The 20,644-nt window shown below is 36.5% G+C and overlaps 1 protein-coding gene across 1 annotated transcript in view; it reads left to right on the top strand.

The window, feature by feature from the left end:
• LOC126418602 (cholesterol transporter ABCA5-like) overlaps positions 1-20,644 on the top strand; it is a 346,051-nt gene that overhangs the window by 231,469 nt on the left and 93,938 nt on the right. Inside the window, exons 23-24 of the mRNA XM_050085434.1 lie at positions 5,817-6,153; positions 11,666-11,940. Of these exons, the coding sequence (XP_049941391.1) occupies positions 5,817-6,153; positions 11,666-11,940 (612 nt within the window). The remainder of the gene's footprint in view (positions 1-5,816; positions 6,154-11,665; positions 11,941-20,644) is intronic.

The following is a 20,644-nucleotide window of genomic DNA, read 5'->3' as shown; positions in this document are numbered from 1 at the left end:
ACAGACGTGTATAGTGTTGCAGAACTTTTTAACAAACATTTTATAACTGTTACTGACAAGATAGGGTTGTCAGGTTCTGTAGATGCTGCTATGGAATACCTCAGACCAGACATTTCAAGTAACTTCCATAATATGGATTTGACCTTCACTACCTCAGCAGAAATAATATCCATCATAAAATCTTTAAAATCCAAAACATCTAGTGGGTATGATGAAATATCAATAAAGTTAACTAAAGAATGTGATTCTGAGTTAAGTAACATATTAAACTATCTGTCTAACCAGTCATTTATCAGTGGAATATTTCCTGAATGGTTGAAATATGCTGAAGTTAAGCCACTGTTTAAGAAGGGAGTTAAAGAAATAGCATCAAATTTCCATCCAATTTCACTTTTGCCAGCATTATCAAAAATTTTAGAAAAAGTAATGTACAATTGGCTTTATAACCATCTTATCTCAAATAACATACTGTCAAAGTCACAGTTTGGATTTCTAAAGGGTTCTGATATTGAGAAGGCTATCTACACTTACAGTGAAAATGTGCTTAATTCATTAGACAAAAAATTGCAGGCAACTGGTATATTTTGTGATCTGTCAAAGGCATTTGACTGTGTAAATCACAATATCCTTTTAAGTAAATTAGAATATTATAGTGTAACAGGAAATGCTGCAAAAATGGTACAAATCTTATATCTCTGGCAGGAAACAAAGAGTGTTATTAGGAAAAAGACGTGTATCAAGCTATCAGGCAGCATCCAACTGGGAACTAGTTACATGTGGGGTCCCACAAGGTTCCATTTTAGAGCCCTTACTTTTTCTTGTGTATATCAATGACCTTTCATCAGTAACATTACCAGAAGACAAGTTTGTTTTGTTTGCCAATGATTCAAACATTGCTATAAATAGCAAATCAAGTGTAGTCTTAGAAAGGTCAGCTAATAAAACATTTGTGGACATTAACCACTGGTTCCTAGCCAATTCTTTGTCACTAAACTTTGAAAAAACACACTACATGCAGTTCATAACTTGTAAAGGGTGTTCCACTCGTATATGCCTAACATATGATGACAAGCATATAGAAGAAGTGGACAGTGCTAAATTCTTGTGATTACAGCTTGATAATAAATTCAACTGGGAGGAGCACACCACAGAACTGCTGAAGCATCTTAACAAATCTCTATTTGCAATGCGAATTGTGTCAGACATAGGGGATATAAAAATGAAAAAGCTGGCATACTATGCTTACTTTCATTCCATAATGTCATATGGGATTATTCTGGGGGCAATTCATCAAGCCAAGCTAAAGTTTTCTGGGCACAAAAATGTGCAGTAAGAGTTGTACATGGTATGAACTCAAGAACATCCTGCAGAAGCCTGTTTAGGGAACTACTGATACTAACTACTGCTTCCCAATACATTTATTCCTTAATGAAATTTGTCATTAAAAATATATCACTTTTTCAGACCAACAGATCAATTCATGGAATCAATTCTAGAAATAAGAATGATTTTCACAAGGATTTAAATTCACTTACTCTTGTATAAAAAGGTGTGCATTATTCAGGAACACACATTTTCAATAACATGTCAGCAGCCATAAAAAGCGTAACAACCTAACTTCAGCACAATTTCAGTGCAGTAATGTGTTCATTGTAAATAAGTGTGTGTGTGTGTGTGTGTGTGTGTGTGTGTGTGTGTGTGTGTGTGTATTTAGTAGTTGTACTACACGTTTATTACCTTATAAATAAATAAAAAAACTGTTTTTATTTTAAATTCAGTGCATTAGTATTTGTAAAATGATTCTTTCATACAGGGTTCATTAAATATGACGACCTTGCCACTTGGGACCTGTGGAATGGTACATTAGCTTATTTGTTTGAGTTGTAAATATTTGTCATGTATTGTTGTTTTTCTGACATGTTCTACATCCTGGAGGACCTCCTCACTATGGATCAATTGGAATGAAAGTAAATCTAATCTAATCTAATCTAATCTTTGTGTGCCATGTGCTCTGGGAGACAAACACAATGCATAGGTACAGTGATGTATATTCAGACCTCATACATGCTGCAAATATGTGCTATAAGCCAATGTCAAGAAAGTTTAGCAAAATACAGTTTAATCATAATTTAGCAAAATTTTCTGTAATCATGGTATGTGCCTTACATATAAAAGAGCATCAGGTAAGAAGAAAAAAATGTTTATGTAAGGAATTGAGCTGTTCCACTTTTCTACATTTCATGCTCTTGCATCAAATGTGAACTGCCCCATGTGTCATCTGTCAATCACAAAGGGAAGATCTCATGACTTAAATGTGTTAGCAGTTTTTAAATGATTTTTTTTTTTCGTGGTGTACTCCCGAGATTTATGCGATGCGCTTAAATATTTACACTGTATTATAGAGTACTTAAATATGTACACTGTGTTGTAGAACCTTCGGTGCACACCTTTTGTTTTTATTTTTGCTTGAAGAAATACACTATGTTGTGTCCCTTACTGATTAAAGAGGAAGTGTTCATATAGTTGTGGTTTCTTCAACAGTCAAAACTTTTATACAAAAGGACAATTTAAATTGCTAAGAAAAGTTTGGAAACCAGTGTATTTGGGAATATCTCTGGTCTTAGATTCAAGGAAAGCAGTGAATGAAAGCCTAGGCCTTCTGAAACTAAAAAATAGTTATTACTGTGAAAATAAAACAAAACAAGAACACACAGTAAAGACAGTGTGTCCAGTAGTGCACACTTGTGAAATTAGTAACATTCACTATAGTGTTGCTCCATCCTAAGTTTTGTATCATTCTCGAATTCTTCCTGGCATGCTGTCCACAAGTTTGTAGAGACATGGGTGCTCGGGCCTGTCCCACTCCTTTATGGCAGCCCTCCTGAGGCCTGCCAGAATGCGAGGAGGATTCCTGTGTATGTTTCAGCTGGTTCCTTGTATGCTCAGTCAGATTTCCATTTGGTTAATCCCTGCCTGCCAGAGGTAGGTGTACATGGAGCAAGTGCAGGTTGCTATTGCATTATCATTTGCGAAGATTAACCTACTGTTGAAATGTTGACAATAGTTTTGAGGATCCTGTTCCCTGCTGAATCTGTGGGACTTCATACCTGAGACTCATGTTCCTACTGTGGTGTCACCGCCAGACACCACACTTGCTAGGTGGTAGCTTAAATCGGCCGCGGTCCATTTAGTACATGTCGGACCCGCGTGTCGCCACTGTGTGATCGCAGACCGAGCGCCACCACAAGGCAGGTCTCAAGATACGGGATAGCACTCGCCCCAGTTGTACGACGACTTTGCTAGCTACTAGACTGACGAAGCCTTTCTCTCATTTGCCGAGAGACAGTTAGAATAGCCTTCAGCTAAGTCCATGGCTACGACCTAGCAAGGCGCCATTACCCGTATCTGAAGATAGTCTTATTTGTATTATCAAGAGCGATGTACCACAAGGATAGAATAAAGTTAAGTATTCGAGGAGCTGCATACTTTTCTTATTAGAATTCACTACTTATCCTGTTCCAGAATTCACGCCCGTCTGCGTTAGATTTCGGCCTCCTCTATCTACAAGGTGTTGGCACATTTACCAAAACATCACCTACATTACTGCCACCACCATCACTGCCTACTTCCATGACAATTATCAGCATCATTGAACCAGGTTTCTCTCAGGCATTCTCTTATCAACTTTCTTGATACACCACAGTGCCCGAGGGGCTCATACAATTGGTCTTAATGGATGCCTGGGGACGAAATGAATTCTGTAGATATAGTTGCTACTGTGTGGCTCAAAAAATCCTCCCAGTTGCCCTCAAGAACGTAGTGCACATATCTGTTGCAGTCACCTTTCGGTCCTTAATAGCTCTAATTTGTAGGCAGCAGCTATCAGCTGATGTAGTTAAATACAGGTAACCATTATGTGGTTGATCTTTAACGTTTTGTGTGTCATGATAGTGTTGAATGTTCAAATTGTGTCACTGTGGGATACACAACTTCTGCTGTAACATGACAATGCATGCATGGTTAGGCTTAGCAACACTTAAAAGCAAGTTGGCACGCTGAACAGTATACACAAGCTGCAATTTCCCCATTTGTGATGGGAGACAGAGCACACACTGCTGAACTCTACTGAGAATGTAAGTTACTTTTATGTCCATTCCTCAGGTGGCAGAATGTAGATGTCAGAAGGTCAGTAGAGTATAAGAAATACCTAGATTTCTGATAAGACACACACACACACACACACACACACACACACACACACACACACACAGAGCCACTGTAATCTTTAAAGCCAGGGGCCCCACTGTCCATCCTGGATTTTCCAGTGAGACAGCTAAAAATTTCTGTAAGGAAAGATCTGATCACCTCAGCTTCTAGTGGGAAATTATAATTAACAAATATGGAAATTGCTTTCAAGATGACAGATTTACAAGAATTTGAATTTGATTCTAATTTGGAATAGTATGAATCTGAACCTTTAGGTAACGTTAATAACAGTTCTCTCAAAGCTAATCTAGCAAGCAGGTGCCTCCAGTGACATGTAATACAAATCATAATGCACCATCAGTACTACTCTTAGCAGAATATTTTTAAAGTGCAATGTTTTGCATAAATTCTCATGGATATCATTTGTGTGCTAAAATTTTCAACTGCTTTCTATTTTAGAAACTGATAAGTATTTGACCTTCTCTCCTCCTGCAAGTATCTTACATAATGTTATCTTTGTATAATTCAGTACAACATTTATATATTGTACTATAATATAAAATTATGTATTTTTCATTCTTTCTTCTATTTACCACCTTGTGCGCCCCATTGCTTTATATCTACATTGTATACGTTAACCATCAAGAAGGAAAGGCAAAGAAAACAGCTAGTTATGTAACAGAGAAATGAAAATGTTGTCTTTTGTGAACCATATGGTGCTAGTTCTTTTAGCGTTAAGAAAAATGTGTGTTTAAATAAATAAATAAAACTGAACAACTATTCAGCAATATTTAGTCTGGAGTGTGACTACTCTTGCGACAGGGTAATTGTAGTGAATCTCGCCTATTTTCGTTCATTCCAATTTTATTACTTTAGATCTTTCATTCTTCTTAAATTAACTATCCAGGCACTCCCACTTGTAATAACTGCTACTTTCTGATGAAGCTGCTCTTGTCCCTAGTACTGTTTTACTATTAATTTCCTTGACATTACTGAATCTGTTAATTGTTTCAAGTGATTTTTTGTTTTCACTTTTTATCTGTTTTAACTGCAGTTTGCCGGCCGTGGTGGCCAAGCGGTTCTAGGCACTTCAGTCTGGAACCGTGCAACCGCTACGGTCGCAGGTTCAAATCCTGCCTTGGGCATGGATGTGTGTCATGTCCTTAGGTTAGTTAGGTTTAAGTAGTTCTAAGTTCTAGGGGACTGATGACCTTAGATGTTAAGTCCCATAGTGCTCAGAGCCATTTGAACCATTTGACTGCAGTTTAGTGTGACACAACTTACCATAGGCTGAAGATCAGTATTAGTTATTGTAAATTTAAAGTTTGTTTGATGTGTAGTATTCAGATTGATTGCTTCCTATATGTTTTTCATGTCTTATCATTGCAAATATATACAAGAATTTATTGTTTGAAAAATATTACTTGGTACTACAAACTGAAAAAAACTAAGTTAATTTCTCTAAATTTATGAGTTATGTGCACATAAAATATTTTAGATTTGAAGTTGTCTTTCTTATTTAGCCATTTTTTTGTGGTGAGCAAGTAGATAGTATTACTTTATTTTTCCATCTTATAGGTTTAGTGACAGTTTAATTTTTATTTCCACAGATTAAAGCAAAGAACCAGCTACGAGTGAATGGCCTGTCATTTTTCATGTACTTCTTCACCTATTTCCTGGTTCTTATTGGCCTTATGCTGTTCATCTGTGGAGCCTTGCTGGCACTCATCTTTGTGTTTGATTTGCCATCACTTCGTGAGCCACCAGCTTTCTGCACTCTGGGGGCACTTATTATCCTTTATTGCCCTGCATCCATCCTCTTTGCAACCTGTGTCTCCTACATATTTGATAAGATGGATTCAGCACAATCCATTTTGCCAAATATTGCTACTTTCCTTGGTCTAATTCCTTTCATTCTGGTTATGTTCCTTGATATGTTTAGGATAGGTGAGTACTACATATTTTTGTGTGTTGCTTTCTTTATAAGTGTCTGTACTAATTATCTACCAAATATCTATCAACCATTCTCTGAAATATGAATTTATTTTGATATCTTGTTTAAATAGCAGCTAGTCTACTGATAGTTAATAACCAGTGAGCGAGAAGCGGACTCTCAATAAATATAATGTAACTGATTGGTAAATTTTCAGTGTAGCACTATAAAACAATGAAATATGACAAAAATAAAGAACAGCCATTGGTTGTTCAAAAATAAGCTATCACAAACTAATATCAAAACTGACAAAAAATTACAATGAAATTGGTTGAAAATAACACCGAAAATGTCAAAAAATATCACTGAAAATGTCAAAAAATAGCACGGAAATTGGCTATAAAATAAAATAATATTTTCCTGCCTCTGCTTATGTACATATAAAACTTCAGTTTTCAAAAACCTCAGAAGGGAGAGGGGGTTAGTGATACATTATACATTGACTCACACCAACATTTTTCATTACAATATTGCACAGCTTAAAGGATTTGCATAAGTACCTTCATCATTGTAATACTCCCTTTCCCCTCATCATATCGAAGAAGTGTGTTCTCACAACTTTGGTACTCTATATTTCAACCTTCTCCCCACACCTAAAACTCTTAGTCTGTGCAGGAAGATTAGTATCTTTCAACAAAGATGATTTACTCTGTGAATTAACGCCTAATTGTGTGGGACAGAAAGTTACCAGATTGTCAAATGACTAGCAAAAGACTTTATCAAATGAATGTGTTTGAAAGATGGAAAATTTAACTGTAAGTCAAATAAATTACTTTTAAAAATTTTTATTAGTTAACTCTTTTAATGCTCTCTGACAAATGCAGTGCCATTTCATACTAATGGCACAGCTGTAAGTCTGCCTTCAATGTTTGCATATATTCTAGACTGAGGCCTGTATTACACTGTAAAATGTCTTTGTTAAAGATTTTGATCAAAGGCCTTTTGTCAGCCTTTGATGATGTACTAGGGAAGCTTTTATGAAAGATATTTTTTATCCAAGATCTTAGATAGAATAAGAGCATGGGTATAGCTTTGATCAAAGTTGACCATTCTGTACTTATTGTGTCATTTGCTTTAGTGCCTTTACCCTACAAAATTACATCAAAATATATTTCATGAATGGCTAGCACTATAGCGATAATTGCAAAGTACGAAAAATACAAAAGGTGCATAACACAAAATTCCCAGTAAGCAGTTATAATCTTTTAAAATAAAAGTTGCCACAGTCAGTTGCATTCAAAGTGGCTGCAGAGCGGATGATGTAAGGAAGAAATTAAATGGACTAAGGAATTTATTGGGCTGTTGAATGCCAGGTGTTGTCAATAAAGCATACATAAGTGAAGTAAATGTATTTATTTGTGCTCTAAATAACCTAACCTAACCTTCGTAAATTCTTCCACAAGTGAGTTACATCTTGAAACTTCCTGGCAGATTAAAACTGTGAGCCAGACCGAGACTCAAACTCGGGACCTTTGCCTTTCGCGGGCAAGTGCTCTACCATCTGAGCTACCCAAGCACAACTCATGCCCCGTCCTCACAGCTTTACTTCCGCCAGTACCTCGTCTCCTACTTTTCAAACTTCACAGAAGCTCTCCTGCGAACATTTCAGAACTAGCACTCCTGGAAGAAAGGATATTGCGGAAACATGGCTTAGCCACAGACAGTATAAATCTGTCCTCCTGTCTGATTGCAGTAAAAAAAAATAAATAAAATAAAAATAAAACTGCAGATCAAGAGAGGCAGAACAGACATACACATAAAATACTTATGCAAATATTTGCTCTTGATAATGACAATAAATTGTCAGTGTGTGTCATGTTCAGCATGAAAAAATATATAACTAGTGAAGTTTCATTATTTAAATCATGAATGCTTTCAAAAAATCTTTATGATGATGAATGAAACTAAGAAATAGCATTTTTTAAATAGGGATCTTGTTTGCAAATAGGAGGGGCTACTTTCATTAGGACAAATTGAAACTCTCCTGCGAACATTTCAGAACTAGCACTCCTGGAAGAAAGGATATTGCGGAAACGTGGCTTAGCCACAGACAGTATAAATCTGTGAACAATTTGAGCTTTTCTTCTTCCTGTCCATCATTTCACCCAGAATTGGTATTATTTCCCTTTCTTTTCAAGCAGTGTGCTCATCACCAACATTTCATAAAATTCTGTTGCGAGATGATTAGCCGTTTGGCATTCATTCCCTAGCAACTAATATGAAAAATTTATGATAGTGTAATAGTTCCAGTGAAATAGTTTCTTCAAAAAGTTTGATCAAATAATTGACAATGATCTTTGTCAAAGATATTTTATGGTGTAATCTAATTCTTTACTCAGTAAACCCTCTGTAATTCCTCCCCCCCCCCCCCCCCCCACCCACACACCCCCACAAAAAGAGAAATAGATGCAGTAAAAATTTATTGACATTTCCTGCACCAGCAAATGTCATCTAGTGATATGTTAAAAGCACAACACCTTTATATATTTGAATAGAAAAATTGATTATAAAAGCAAATGAGCTACAGACATTCACATTTGCTCTACAACAGGTATCATAAGATTGTAGTCTTGTGAATTCCAACTGTGAAAGATATGCTTCAAAAGTACACTCCTCTCTCATTGGTTACTCAAAATTAATAGACCAGCTGCTGCCATGAATTATTAAGACACTGAAACAACGTACAGAAATTTAGTCCATGTTTCAGAGAATGTTAAGTAAATATTTGGAAGAAGTTACGTAAGAAATGGAATTGGAAACTGCCTAGTAGAATTATACACATGCCACAATTTAATAACTGCAAATATTTGGTTTAAGAATAGTGTTAGTCGTAAGAGACAGAGATTTCAAACACAGATTTAAAACTGCAAAATATTTCCCAGGGAAGATGCAGACTCTTAAGTGACCATAACTTATAGGTTGTGAACTGCAGATTAAATAGAAGAAACTGCAGATAGGTAGGAACTTAAGTCAATAGAACTTGGATGAATTGAATGGACCAGTGGTTTTTGTTATTTTCAAAGAGATCATTATATATTTATTTCACTTTTGATTTATTCATGATTTAAATATATCATAAAATATGGAATATGTCAATTTTACAAGTAGGTTGTGGTTACTTTCTGTAGCATTATGTCAGCAGTACTAATCAGTTTCATACTAAAATATCTAAAACTTAAGTTTACAATAATAAACATACATTCATATAAACAAGGATTTGGAAACATATCTGAATGTTACAGGAAGATAGATACTATATATGAAATAGTGAAGACATTAAAGGATCAAACATGCAAAAAGACAAGGCCACATAGAAATCTTTGGCTAATATATTGGTAATAAATGTAATTGACCAAAGTAAAAAATATGAAAATTCAGCTAATGAAGCTGGCAAAAATGAATAAAGATCCCTAAAAAGAGACAGAAAGTACAAAATAGTGAAGCAGGAATATCTAGAGCACTCTGGGGGCATGTGTGTCTATGGGAATGATAGATGCTAAATATAGGAAAAATAAAGAAACATTTGGAGAAAAGAGAAGTAAGCTGTATGATTATCAAGAGCTCAAATGGTAAACAAGTTCTACGCCAAAAAGAGAAGGCTAAAAGATGGAAGGAATATTTATATACAAGGGAAACAAATTTAAATGCAATATTATAGAAAGCGGCAAGGACATAGATGAGGATGAGATGTGATACTTCGCAAAGAATTATTTTATAGTGCACTGAAAGACCTAAGTTGAAACAGGGCACCTGAAGTAGGTAATATTCTTTTTGCATTATCGAGATTCTTGTGAGATTCAGCCACCTGGTATTCAAGGTATATGAGACAAGTGAAATACCCCCAAGATTTCAAGAAGAATTACAAAAAAACACAGGAACTGACAGTTAAGTCATGCTTGCAAAATACTGACATGAACCACTGGCATAAGAAAGTGCCACATATAATTCCACTATAGGTGAGTGGTTGCCTTTCCCTTATTTTATGTCGAATGGGAAGACTGATAGAATTTAACCTTGGGCAAGATCAGTTTGGGTTCCTTAGAAATTTAGGATTACATGAGACAATACTGACACTCTGACTTATATTAGAAGATAAACCAAAGGAAGGCAAAACCATGTATAGCATTTGTAGTTTTATGTAGAGCTTATGTCAGTATGCATTCTGAAATTCTGAAGATAGCTGGGATAAAATGGAGTGAGTGAAAGATTATCAACAACTAATGCAGAAAATAGAGTGCAGCTCTGAGAGTTGAAGGATACAAAAGTTAGTTAGAATTTCAGAAGGCAACAAGAGAGGGTTGTAGCCTGTTCCTGGCATTATTCATCATGTACCATAAGCAAACCATAAATGGTAACAATTGGAAAAAGAATTAAAGTTCAGGGAGAAGAAATAAAAGCTTGGAGGCATGATGATATCGTAATTCTATTGCATGTAGCAAAGGACTTGGCAGTATAGTTGAATGGAATGTATAGGATCTTCAAAAGGGGTTATAAGTTGAACATCAACAAAACTAAAACAGGATTAATGCAGTTTTGTCAGAGTAACTCACATGATTCTGAGGACTTTAGATTATGAACTAAGACACTGAAAGTGGGAAGCAAGTATTGCTATTTGAGCAGCAAAATGTCACTAACAACCACAAAAGTGAAGTGGTGATAAAATCAAAATATTTCTTGAAGAAGAGAAAAGTTGTAACATTGATCCTCTTGGGCAGTCTCCTCCTGAAGATTACAGGGAACTAATCTGCAAATTTTTGCCAGTGGAGGGTGCATTGTAACACTTGTTTAGTTAGGGAAGACATTACTTTTGAATACTCTTTCATGTGTTTACCTCAGTTATTTTTTGCATCCCCATGCTTTTAATCTATAGTGATACTTCCACCTTTGACTGGAAGTTTCCCATCCCAAGGGCAAAAGGGTGCTCTAGTCATTTTTGCCAGCTCTTTTACACTGTTCTGCCATCAACATCTTAAGAGTTTCTTCATATACCTGAAGTCATAGTTTGCGGAAAACTAAGGAACTGAAAAGAAACCACTGAATGTAACAAGTATCATTCAGAACCAGTACATAAACAAATCAATGAAGGGAAAAATATAAAAAGAAGAAAATGAAGGATAGAGAAAACAAAAATAAAGGATGGAAGTGAAGCTGACTGAATCTTCTATAAACAATACTCAGTCCCAGCACAAACACTACAGCACAATGCCGTAAAGTGGTACTTCTCTTATTTCTTTTATTAGTTGGGTACCATGTCAGTATATTAGTCAGTTTTACAGAGAGGTGTGCGATTTTACATATAAGATTTCAGTTGTACACTTAAACTTAACTAACAGAGATTAATAAATTGCTTTTCGCAATGTTAGTTCAGACTTTATTAGCCTTTAAGCAGACACAAACAGTTTATATCTCCTTTTTAGTGATATTTTATGATGACATAGTGTATTTGAAATGACTGCTGTGTTTCAGGAGGGCGTGCGGCGCTGGCGTTGCATGTCGTGTTCTCCCTCCTGAACACGATGTATATACCATATGCTGTTGTATACTTTGTGGATCGAGTGCACCTCATGTGCAGTGTGAACAGTGCTTGTAACTATTTGACTGTTGGTGATTACCTCACTGAAGAAGTGATTGTAATGTTGGTTGGAATACTTCTGCACATACCATTTTGGTTCTTTGTGCTTCTTATACTGGATGTCAGAAAGTCTGGTGGGAGGACCAGTGATGTCTTCAAATATTTATTTGTAAGTTTTCTTGGTATTTGAAATTAATTTTATTTTAAATGTGCACTCTATATAAATATTTATTTCACCTGAAAGAGTGCATGATTGTTAAACAGCGACTCCATTTAAAGAAAGTTTCCATTAATGTAGTAACACATAGATAAATCTGGGTTTAATACTAGACAGAAAATAGCAAGAAAATATTAACAAGAGCATACCATGGTGGAAACCAGAGCTACAAAAGTTGCTTGGATTGTATAGAGATATCAAAATAGAAGACTGAAGAGAATGTTTACATTCAAGTTGACTGTAACGAAGGTAATGTTGTTGGTCCTGCCAAAGATAAGAAATTTTAATGGGACAACATGATTTGCAAGAAGTTAGGAACTTAAGGACGCATATGTTTAAGTGTTTGCAGTCACCAATTTGTAAATTAAAATGCTGACTTACAGGCATTACTCAGCAGACTAAGGCTTACTAGGTAAAAAGTTATGTTTTTCGGGCACCAAAAAGTAGAAATAGTTGGTGCTTAGCAGCTATGACAGCCCACAGTCACACTTCTTAGTAGCTGATCCTTTATCTTGTGCATAAAGTGGTGGAACATAATTTTCCACATTTGTGGGTTTGAGAATGATTAAAACATGAGCTTGGCTGTAATAATCTAGGGATGGTATGAATGTAGTGATAGAACTCCCTGTAGCTCATTCAATTTAAAGGTGTATGTATGACACAAGAAAGCAATGAGAGATAAAGAACATCAGAAGGCTACAGAAATTGTAGCTCCCTTCTCTCATACTGCAGGGCACACTGACCAGGGCACACTGTAAATCTAGAGTAGCAGTCATCTCTCCTCTCATTTCTATTCAGCATTCTCTTCCATCCTGTGCTATTCTGTTCCATTCTCTTCCACCCTTCTCCATCCTTTGCCTCTTCTCCACTTATGTCTATCTCCAGTTTTTCATTTCTCTTGTTCATCACATGTTTCAGTCTCTATATCTTACTCTTCATTTTCCTTTCCCTTATCTCTTTAATATAATCATAATAATGGTGCTCACTGCATGCACTTTCTTGCTGAATGTCATATTTTTGTGCAAGTTCTCCTGGGAGCAACATATTTACCTTTCATTGCTTTGTAAAGGCTATTTTTCTCTGGAGTGTTCTTTTTGATGCATTCCTACCAGCACATTTTCAAACTTACTTCCTTTATTACATGAATAGTGGAGTTCATTCTCTACAATTACATCATCCTTATTCTCTTTAAATTAAATTTCAGTCCTCATACCGCAGCTTTCTATTTCTTTTCTCATATGCAATTATCTTAAGTCTTTAAGTACTTTATTTGAAAGAAATCATTAACTATGAACATATTACTTCTGTAGCATGGTAGCAATTCTTTGTGTTCAGTACTGTTAAATATGATCTGATGCTGTAGTAGCAAACCAATACTTGTAAGTTAAAGAACAGGTAATTCAAATGCACAAAATCACATTTGTTCAGTTACTATCATATATTATGCTGAACAGCAAAACTTTTCCTCATAATTATTTGTATACATAGATCTGACTACAGCAGCATTTCAGTAGGGTCTGTTTACATGCTAGCCTATCTAATGCATGACAGAGTTGCAATTAATATTATCATCTCTTCAGATATGTGAGAGCAGTGGAACTGAAATTTTATATCATAGATTTAGAAATTCTCTTTCATGGTGCTATTGAATGAGCTTCCTTTTATGTGGATGTCATTTCACTTAACTACCAGGAATAGCTGGCTTGCATGAGGCAGTTAACTGTGAGTTGTCTTGCATGTCCAACACACTCAAATGAATGTCATGCATTTCTTAACATTCTGTGTATTAATGAAAATAAAAATACTACACAGTGTGTCCTAATGTTGGCTCGTGAACAAGTTCCGTCTCTCAGAAAAGAGAGAAAAGAGAGGGGGGGGGGGGGGGGGGGTGGTAATTGACAGGGCTAGCATATTGCCTTCAGAAGTAAATTGGGCACCATCAGCAGATAGTGTAAATGGTAACATAGAATCTATGCCTGGAGCATATTGCTTGATTTCTCTTGTAGTGTCTTGTGCAATATGAATAGTGAAAATATGTTCTGAGAAGTAATTCTTTACTGAATAACGAGAGACTACTGTGTTGAGGCTTTATATTATTTACTTGTAACTTTTATAAAAGAATAAATGTCTTACACTTGTGACCATGAGTGGAGTTCTGTAGACATAATCCAATTTGCTTAGATGGCATTTAATGGACTTGTAAACTTTATGTTAAGCTAATGGAGAATAAGTCTTGATTTTCTTTGAGCTATGGCCGCCCCCCTCCTCCCATGGAGCATCATATTACACTGGATAAAATGACTTCAGAAATCAGCGAATATACTACTACAACAGATTCAATCATTTTTTTAAATAATTATGTAGCAATATAGGTTACAATGTATTTCAAACACATTTTAACAAAAGAATGAGAGCAGCAAGTAGCTTACTACATTTTTTACCCTGAACTCCAAAACAGTTATCAAAAACTATTTTAAGCAACACCAAATTTTACCAATTTGTCAATAGAGGACCCCAACTCTCCAGTTGTTAAGCCATGTTCCATACCCTACACCCCACCCCCCGCCCCTGCCCTCCATTAGCCCCTCCCTTGACCGACTTCTAGAATTGCCTCTGGCCATCACAGTATGTCAGAAGCAGGACCATAGAGAGGTTGTGATGGAAATAGGTCTCCACCAAGAGCACAGGCACAGAAGAGGCACAAAAACTTATTGGGAGAAAAAAAGGAACTACAGGCAGTTTCAAAATTAATTGGGATATATATGATTTCTCCTACTCTTTTTACTTAACATTGGACTTGCTCCTGATTCACTGCTTCTCAAAGGCTGGTGAGTTGGTGCTGAAACAAATATGCTGTTTGCCTGAAGACTTCCAGTTTTTGCAGATTTGTGCCAAATGAGGACTGGCTTGGGGCACGATGGTGGAGAAAGCAAACAATAGAAGGGGGGGGGGGGGGGGGGGGGGGAGTTATGTAATTTACTTACCTCTCCGGCTAATACTTTTTGTGCTCCCACGTTTTGGTCAATGTGTTCTTCAGTGTGAATGAAAAAAGTCCAGAATATGCTGTCTGTGGTTGATTACTAATATTATCAGAATTGTTAGTCTTTCTGCCTAAGCTGTATTCTGTTGACCTAACAGTAAGTTCCGTGTTCTGCCATGTGTTTATGTTTTTGGTGTTCCAACTTGAATGAAACTCTGACATATCATAAACCATCAAAAATCTTAAGTTTCTTTGGTAATCATTGTGCTAAATATTTCATTCACTTAGTTCTCATTTAAAATTTCACTGGACAGTCATTTTACTGGGCCTACCAGTAAAGTCCCTATGGAAACATCATGTGTATACATACATCAGTGTGTAGACAAAATTATAGAAATGTACAGGATGGGGGGTGAGCAGTTTTGCCAGTTCTGCCAGGGGCGCAGGATCACTCCATTCAGTACTGGCTGAAAACACTGAGCAAGTTGTTGCAGTTTTAGAAAAGTGGGTGAGGGAGATGTTTCTGTTATGATCACCCATATTTGATGTCTTGTTGACTCTCAGAATTCTGCAACTGAATACCAGGATTATTCTTCTGACAGAGCCATGGGATCAGTTCTTTTACCTGTCATCTTGCCGACTTCAATTTGCCCTCTGTTTCCAGCAAATTAATCAAGTGATAAACCTTAAAAAGAAAGAAATTGTGATTCATCTATAATATACCATATTAAAGTTACTCTTATTCGGTTTAGATAGTGGTGTACATCTTTGGACTATCATTTTAAACACTGTCAATGTAAATCGTATGGATCTTAGATACTAGTGTAAATAGGCATTTTTTTACAAAAAATTGTGTGCAGACCATTCCAGCTATCCATCAGATGACTTTCTGTTATACATTTATTTTTTTTATCTGGTATTACCTTCAAACGAACATAGCTATCATTATAAAATTATTGATGTGATTAACACTGCTAATTACAAACAATGAACTATAATTTATAGCAGTAAGTTTGTTATTTTAATTTATATTCATTTTATGTGATTATTTTAAATGATGTGTTTCATTAATTTATGTCATGCTTTATATAACTCCATCTAATGGCAACAGATATCCAGGTAACTTATAGAACAGATAACCAGAGAATTATAAGTTAACTTCCCTTTTTGCATCATTTCCTCTTTTAAAATTCATGGCATTGAGATTAGTAGATTTTTTTGCCAGTGTAGTATTTCTTTTGGGTTGTAGATATGCAAAACCTTTATTGATGCACGTTAATGTTTGTTTTCTTTTACTATGGCTAGATGATCACATAAAAAAGAGGAATTGTAGCAGATTTTATGCAAACTGTGTAACAAGTTGGAAATTAAACTAATCGTACCAGCACATTTAACTCGTGATGATCTGACACAAGAAAAGAAAACAAAAGGGCACGAGAGGGAAACCATCAGCATTTATTACATTGAGATGAGACTCTGTTAGTCCACATTTTAATAAGTTCTTTTGCTGCATAAAAATGTTTATTTAGAATGGATCATGACAGTTTTTCTTTTTCACAATCACTTTTCATTTTAGTGGAGTCCACATGTTAAATAAACTTTAAAGTTGTTGCATATTAAATGTCATATTTTTGGTTTTAGTTTCAAACAACTATAATTCAGTTGGATATAACTTCTTAGTGATGCATATTTCTCCAAATTCTAGAACTATAGTACCACACACTTTGTTCTGGATAGAAGTTGTTGTGTTAGTGGTGCTTAACTGCTCATAATAACAATTCAAATTTCAGAAATAAAGAATTCTGATTGCCTTACTTCAAGAATGAAATTAAAAATGATAAAACTACAGAAATTAATTGAAGCGTGAATTGCATGGATTTTGAGCTTCAACACCTTTGATATTGAATTGGCCAGTCTGAAAGTGTTGGTGCTGTCATAGATAATGGTACCAAGCGTGAGCTAAGAACCAGATAATGGCTGTTAAGTTGCAAATAATTAAGCATCTGTCATTTTCCCCCCTGCTGAACCATCTGTAGTTGCTACATCTGTGTTGTGCTTTATCAGCCTTCACCACTAAAAAAAAATCCCTTGAATAAATTAGGAACCAACAAATTTTATGTAAATAATGAATTTTATTTCATTTTAAAGTGAACATATATGTATGTGATACAGACTGCGGCCATAAGAATAGAGAAAGTCATACACGTGTCTAGGTGCATCACAAATAGAGGGATAAATACAGTTATCAAAAAGAAATGCAAGGAGGAGAATATGAAGGCAAAGAGACTGTTAAAAAGAAGATTGCTACAACTGAGTTCTTAACTGAAACATTTGAGGGATGGAGCAGCAAAGTCATGCAGTGAAACAGGCTGCAGCATTAAACAGTCTCTCAGAGGAAAAATAGATATAAATAAGACCGCCTTAGAGCTGTTGAAACTATACTCAATTTGATGGCAAGTTTATGCGGCAGAGGTGACTATATGTACATTCTGTAATTAACTTGATACAGGGACAATATTTTGTAGGATTAAGGCACAAGTCCATTGGTGAACATAAAGTGTAAAAAAAAAAAAAAAAAAAAAAAAAAGTGTGTTTAGGTGGTGATCAATATGTACAGTGCATATCAGTCACGTAGTGAGTGAAAGTCATATACAGATTTTTATTGATTTGATCCGAATAAAGAATTGATTGGAAAGTCATTTCCTATAATATTACATTAATGTCACTGCAGGGTGTTGATGTGTGTGTTCTGAAATCTTAATTAGGATGTACAACAAAGAGTGAGGCTACATCACAAGAATGTGCAATTAGAGAGTTTTAGACAAAGAAAGTGCTACATTACTTGTGACACTGTGCCTGGGAGAGCCCTCCAAAATTACTAGGATGGCTCAATGAAGCAGATGAAAGTACTGAAAGAATTCATCTGGAGAAAGCAATTAACCTGGTACAGTGTATGCATCTTGGGGTACATTGTATGCATCCTAGAAAGTGAAACCACTTTTGAACTAGGACCGACACAGATATGCAAGTACAATATGAGGAAAATTTCTGATACCCTCCATACTGCTGTGTGAAGTTACATGAAATGGAGACAACAACATAACTTTACATTTGAAGGGTGAAATACTGTACAGGGTCATTTTTTCCACTGTGTACAAACTCTAGGAATTGATCTATGAGAGGATACAGACCAGAAAAATTCTAATGAACTTATATCTGGAAATGCATGGCTTCCATACTAGACACCATTCATTCAATCATACATTATTAAAGAGACTGTGATCTAATACATGCTGTACCATCCAGCCACAGTTGCAGTATGTATAGTTTCTGCCTAGAGGGTGGTTCTGTTCCTCATGTGTCATGCTCTAGTGCACTCTCCTGCCATAATCATTGGTAATGTTGTGTCCAATTCACTTTTCTTGCTAAGTCACCTTGTAGTGGATGTGATACAGCATTGTACACTGTGGTTCTGTATTCGAATAGAGAGCTTGCTAACATGGTGTTTACTTACAGAAAGGCAAATGGCAATGGGTGATGGGCAGCAAGGTTGAATCAGGAGACCTATCGCCACCAACAGCAAACACAGCACTCGATGTTTGCAACAGTGTTTCGTCATTTGTCTGAGACAGGGTCATGTCAGGAAGCAGGAAATCATGAATGATGTGCCTGAAATGTTCGGACATCAGACTTGGAGGAAAATGTGATTAACACTGTGGAAGTCGACTGCCATGTCAATGCCAGGCAGTTGGCCCACGAGTACAGTGTAAGCAAGATGACTGTCTGGAACATTCTCTAAGACCCTTATCACTTACAGTTTTTGCAGTGCTTACTAGCGACAGACTTTCCACATATGGAGCAGTTTTGTCACTGATTTCTTCACCAGGCAACCACGATTCCGGGACTTCTGTCATCCATCCTATTCACAAGTGAGGCCACCTTTACGCAGAATGATATCTTCAACTTTCATAGCAGTCTTCTGTGGGATAGTATGCAGAAGCCCCATGGTATGGTGACAGTGAATCAACAGCATCAGTCCAGTTGGAATGTATGGGCTGGGATGATTGGCAACCATGTTTTGGGACCAGTCTTCCTTCCACATTGCCTAATAGGCTGGAACTGCCAGCATTTCTTCAGATGACTTTCCCTCCCCTGCTGGAAGAAGTGCCATTGATGATTCGAAGGATTATGTGGCTGCTACATGATGGTGCTCCAGCCCATTTTGACATTAACATCCAGACACATCTCAGTTGTGTCTTCCCTGATCGATGGATTGGACAAGGTGTCCAGTTGAGTGGCGTGCTCGTTCACCGCAACTCAGCCTTGCAATTTCTTGTTATGGGGCTATATCAAAAATATTGTATATTCAGAGCCCATGCCAGATGTGGAGACGCTGGAGCAGCATTTTCATACTGCTTTTGACACTGTTTGGATGCAGTGTGACCAGTGTGAACATGTGAGGCAGAATATGCTGCAGCATGTACACACATACATTGAGGCACATGGAAACCATTTTCAACTCATTCTGTAGCCGAGGCTGCATGGTACCCCAATCTCTGTAACAATGTATGATCTAATAAATGGTCTCTAGCATGGAAACCATGCATTTCCAGACATACGGTCACTAGACCTTTTTTCGTTCTGTATCCTCTCTTCAGCCAATCCCCGGAGTTTGGATATCGTGGAAAAAATAACCCTGTAGAGAATATTTAGACTCTGTGCAATTATTGCTGTTCTTAAGAAATAATGGGAATAAGGCTGGTGATTGTAGCTAAATTAATAGTGATAGTGTCTATTTCTAGAGGCCAACTTTATATTTGCCTTCCTCATTGTGTCAAAATATTATTTCTTAGTTTCTGTTTTTTACCATATACATTTCTCCACCATGACTGACATTTACTACACTTGGGAGATTGATGTCCTCCTCAACTCTTTCATAATTACTCTAATTTCTCACCAAATAGCTGAGGCACTGAACGGTCAGTAGCCACATAAACCAACCTGGAATTGTTGCAAGCTTTTGGATGGTGTCCTCTTTCAGGCTAGCTAGTACAGGAAACACACACACACACACACACACACACACACACACACACACACACACACACACACACACACACACACACACTTGCTTTCAGTGTCCTGTTGTCCTGGCCAACTACAAAATTGTGACACTGTGGCACACCTAGGGTTGCCATCTGTCCTGATATATTGGGAGCATCACCATTATGGACTTTCTTTTTCCAGTATCCTGACAAGACCCAATTTTGTCCTGATTTTTCCAAAATACTGTTACAAACTTGGCTCAAGTATTGAAGTAATGCAACCTGTTAGCACAACATGTAAATTCAGTCTCAGTTTGTTTTGTTTATGTCAACAAGTTTATGTTGGGAAGGTCATCTCACAGATGGTGCTGCACATTGTGTATCCTGCCTCAATGATGCAAGCACCTTCTAGATCTAGCACCATCATTCAAGGAAATACCAGACTTCTCCAGTAGTTTGGGAGTGGAACTATTTAAGCAGCACCAAATGGAAGAATAAAGTAGTACGTGATCAAACAGTGATCTGATGAGATGATTCTTTCGAAACAAACAGTGATGGAATGTAACAGTATTAAGAAAATGATAGTAGCTACTTACCATATAGTTTAGACACTGAGTTGCAGATACCCACA

The sequence above is a fragment of the Schistocerca serialis genome, chromosome 9 (genome assembly GCF_023864345.2).
Source record: "Schistocerca serialis cubense isolate TAMUIC-IGC-003099 chromosome 9, iqSchSeri2.2, whole genome shotgun sequence".
NCBI classification, from domain to species: Eukaryota; Metazoa; Arthropoda; class Insecta; order Orthoptera; family Acrididae; genus Schistocerca; species Schistocerca serialis.
The sequence above is the reverse complement of the archived record's forward strand: the minus strand, read 5'-3'. Positions and strand labels throughout refer to the sequence as shown.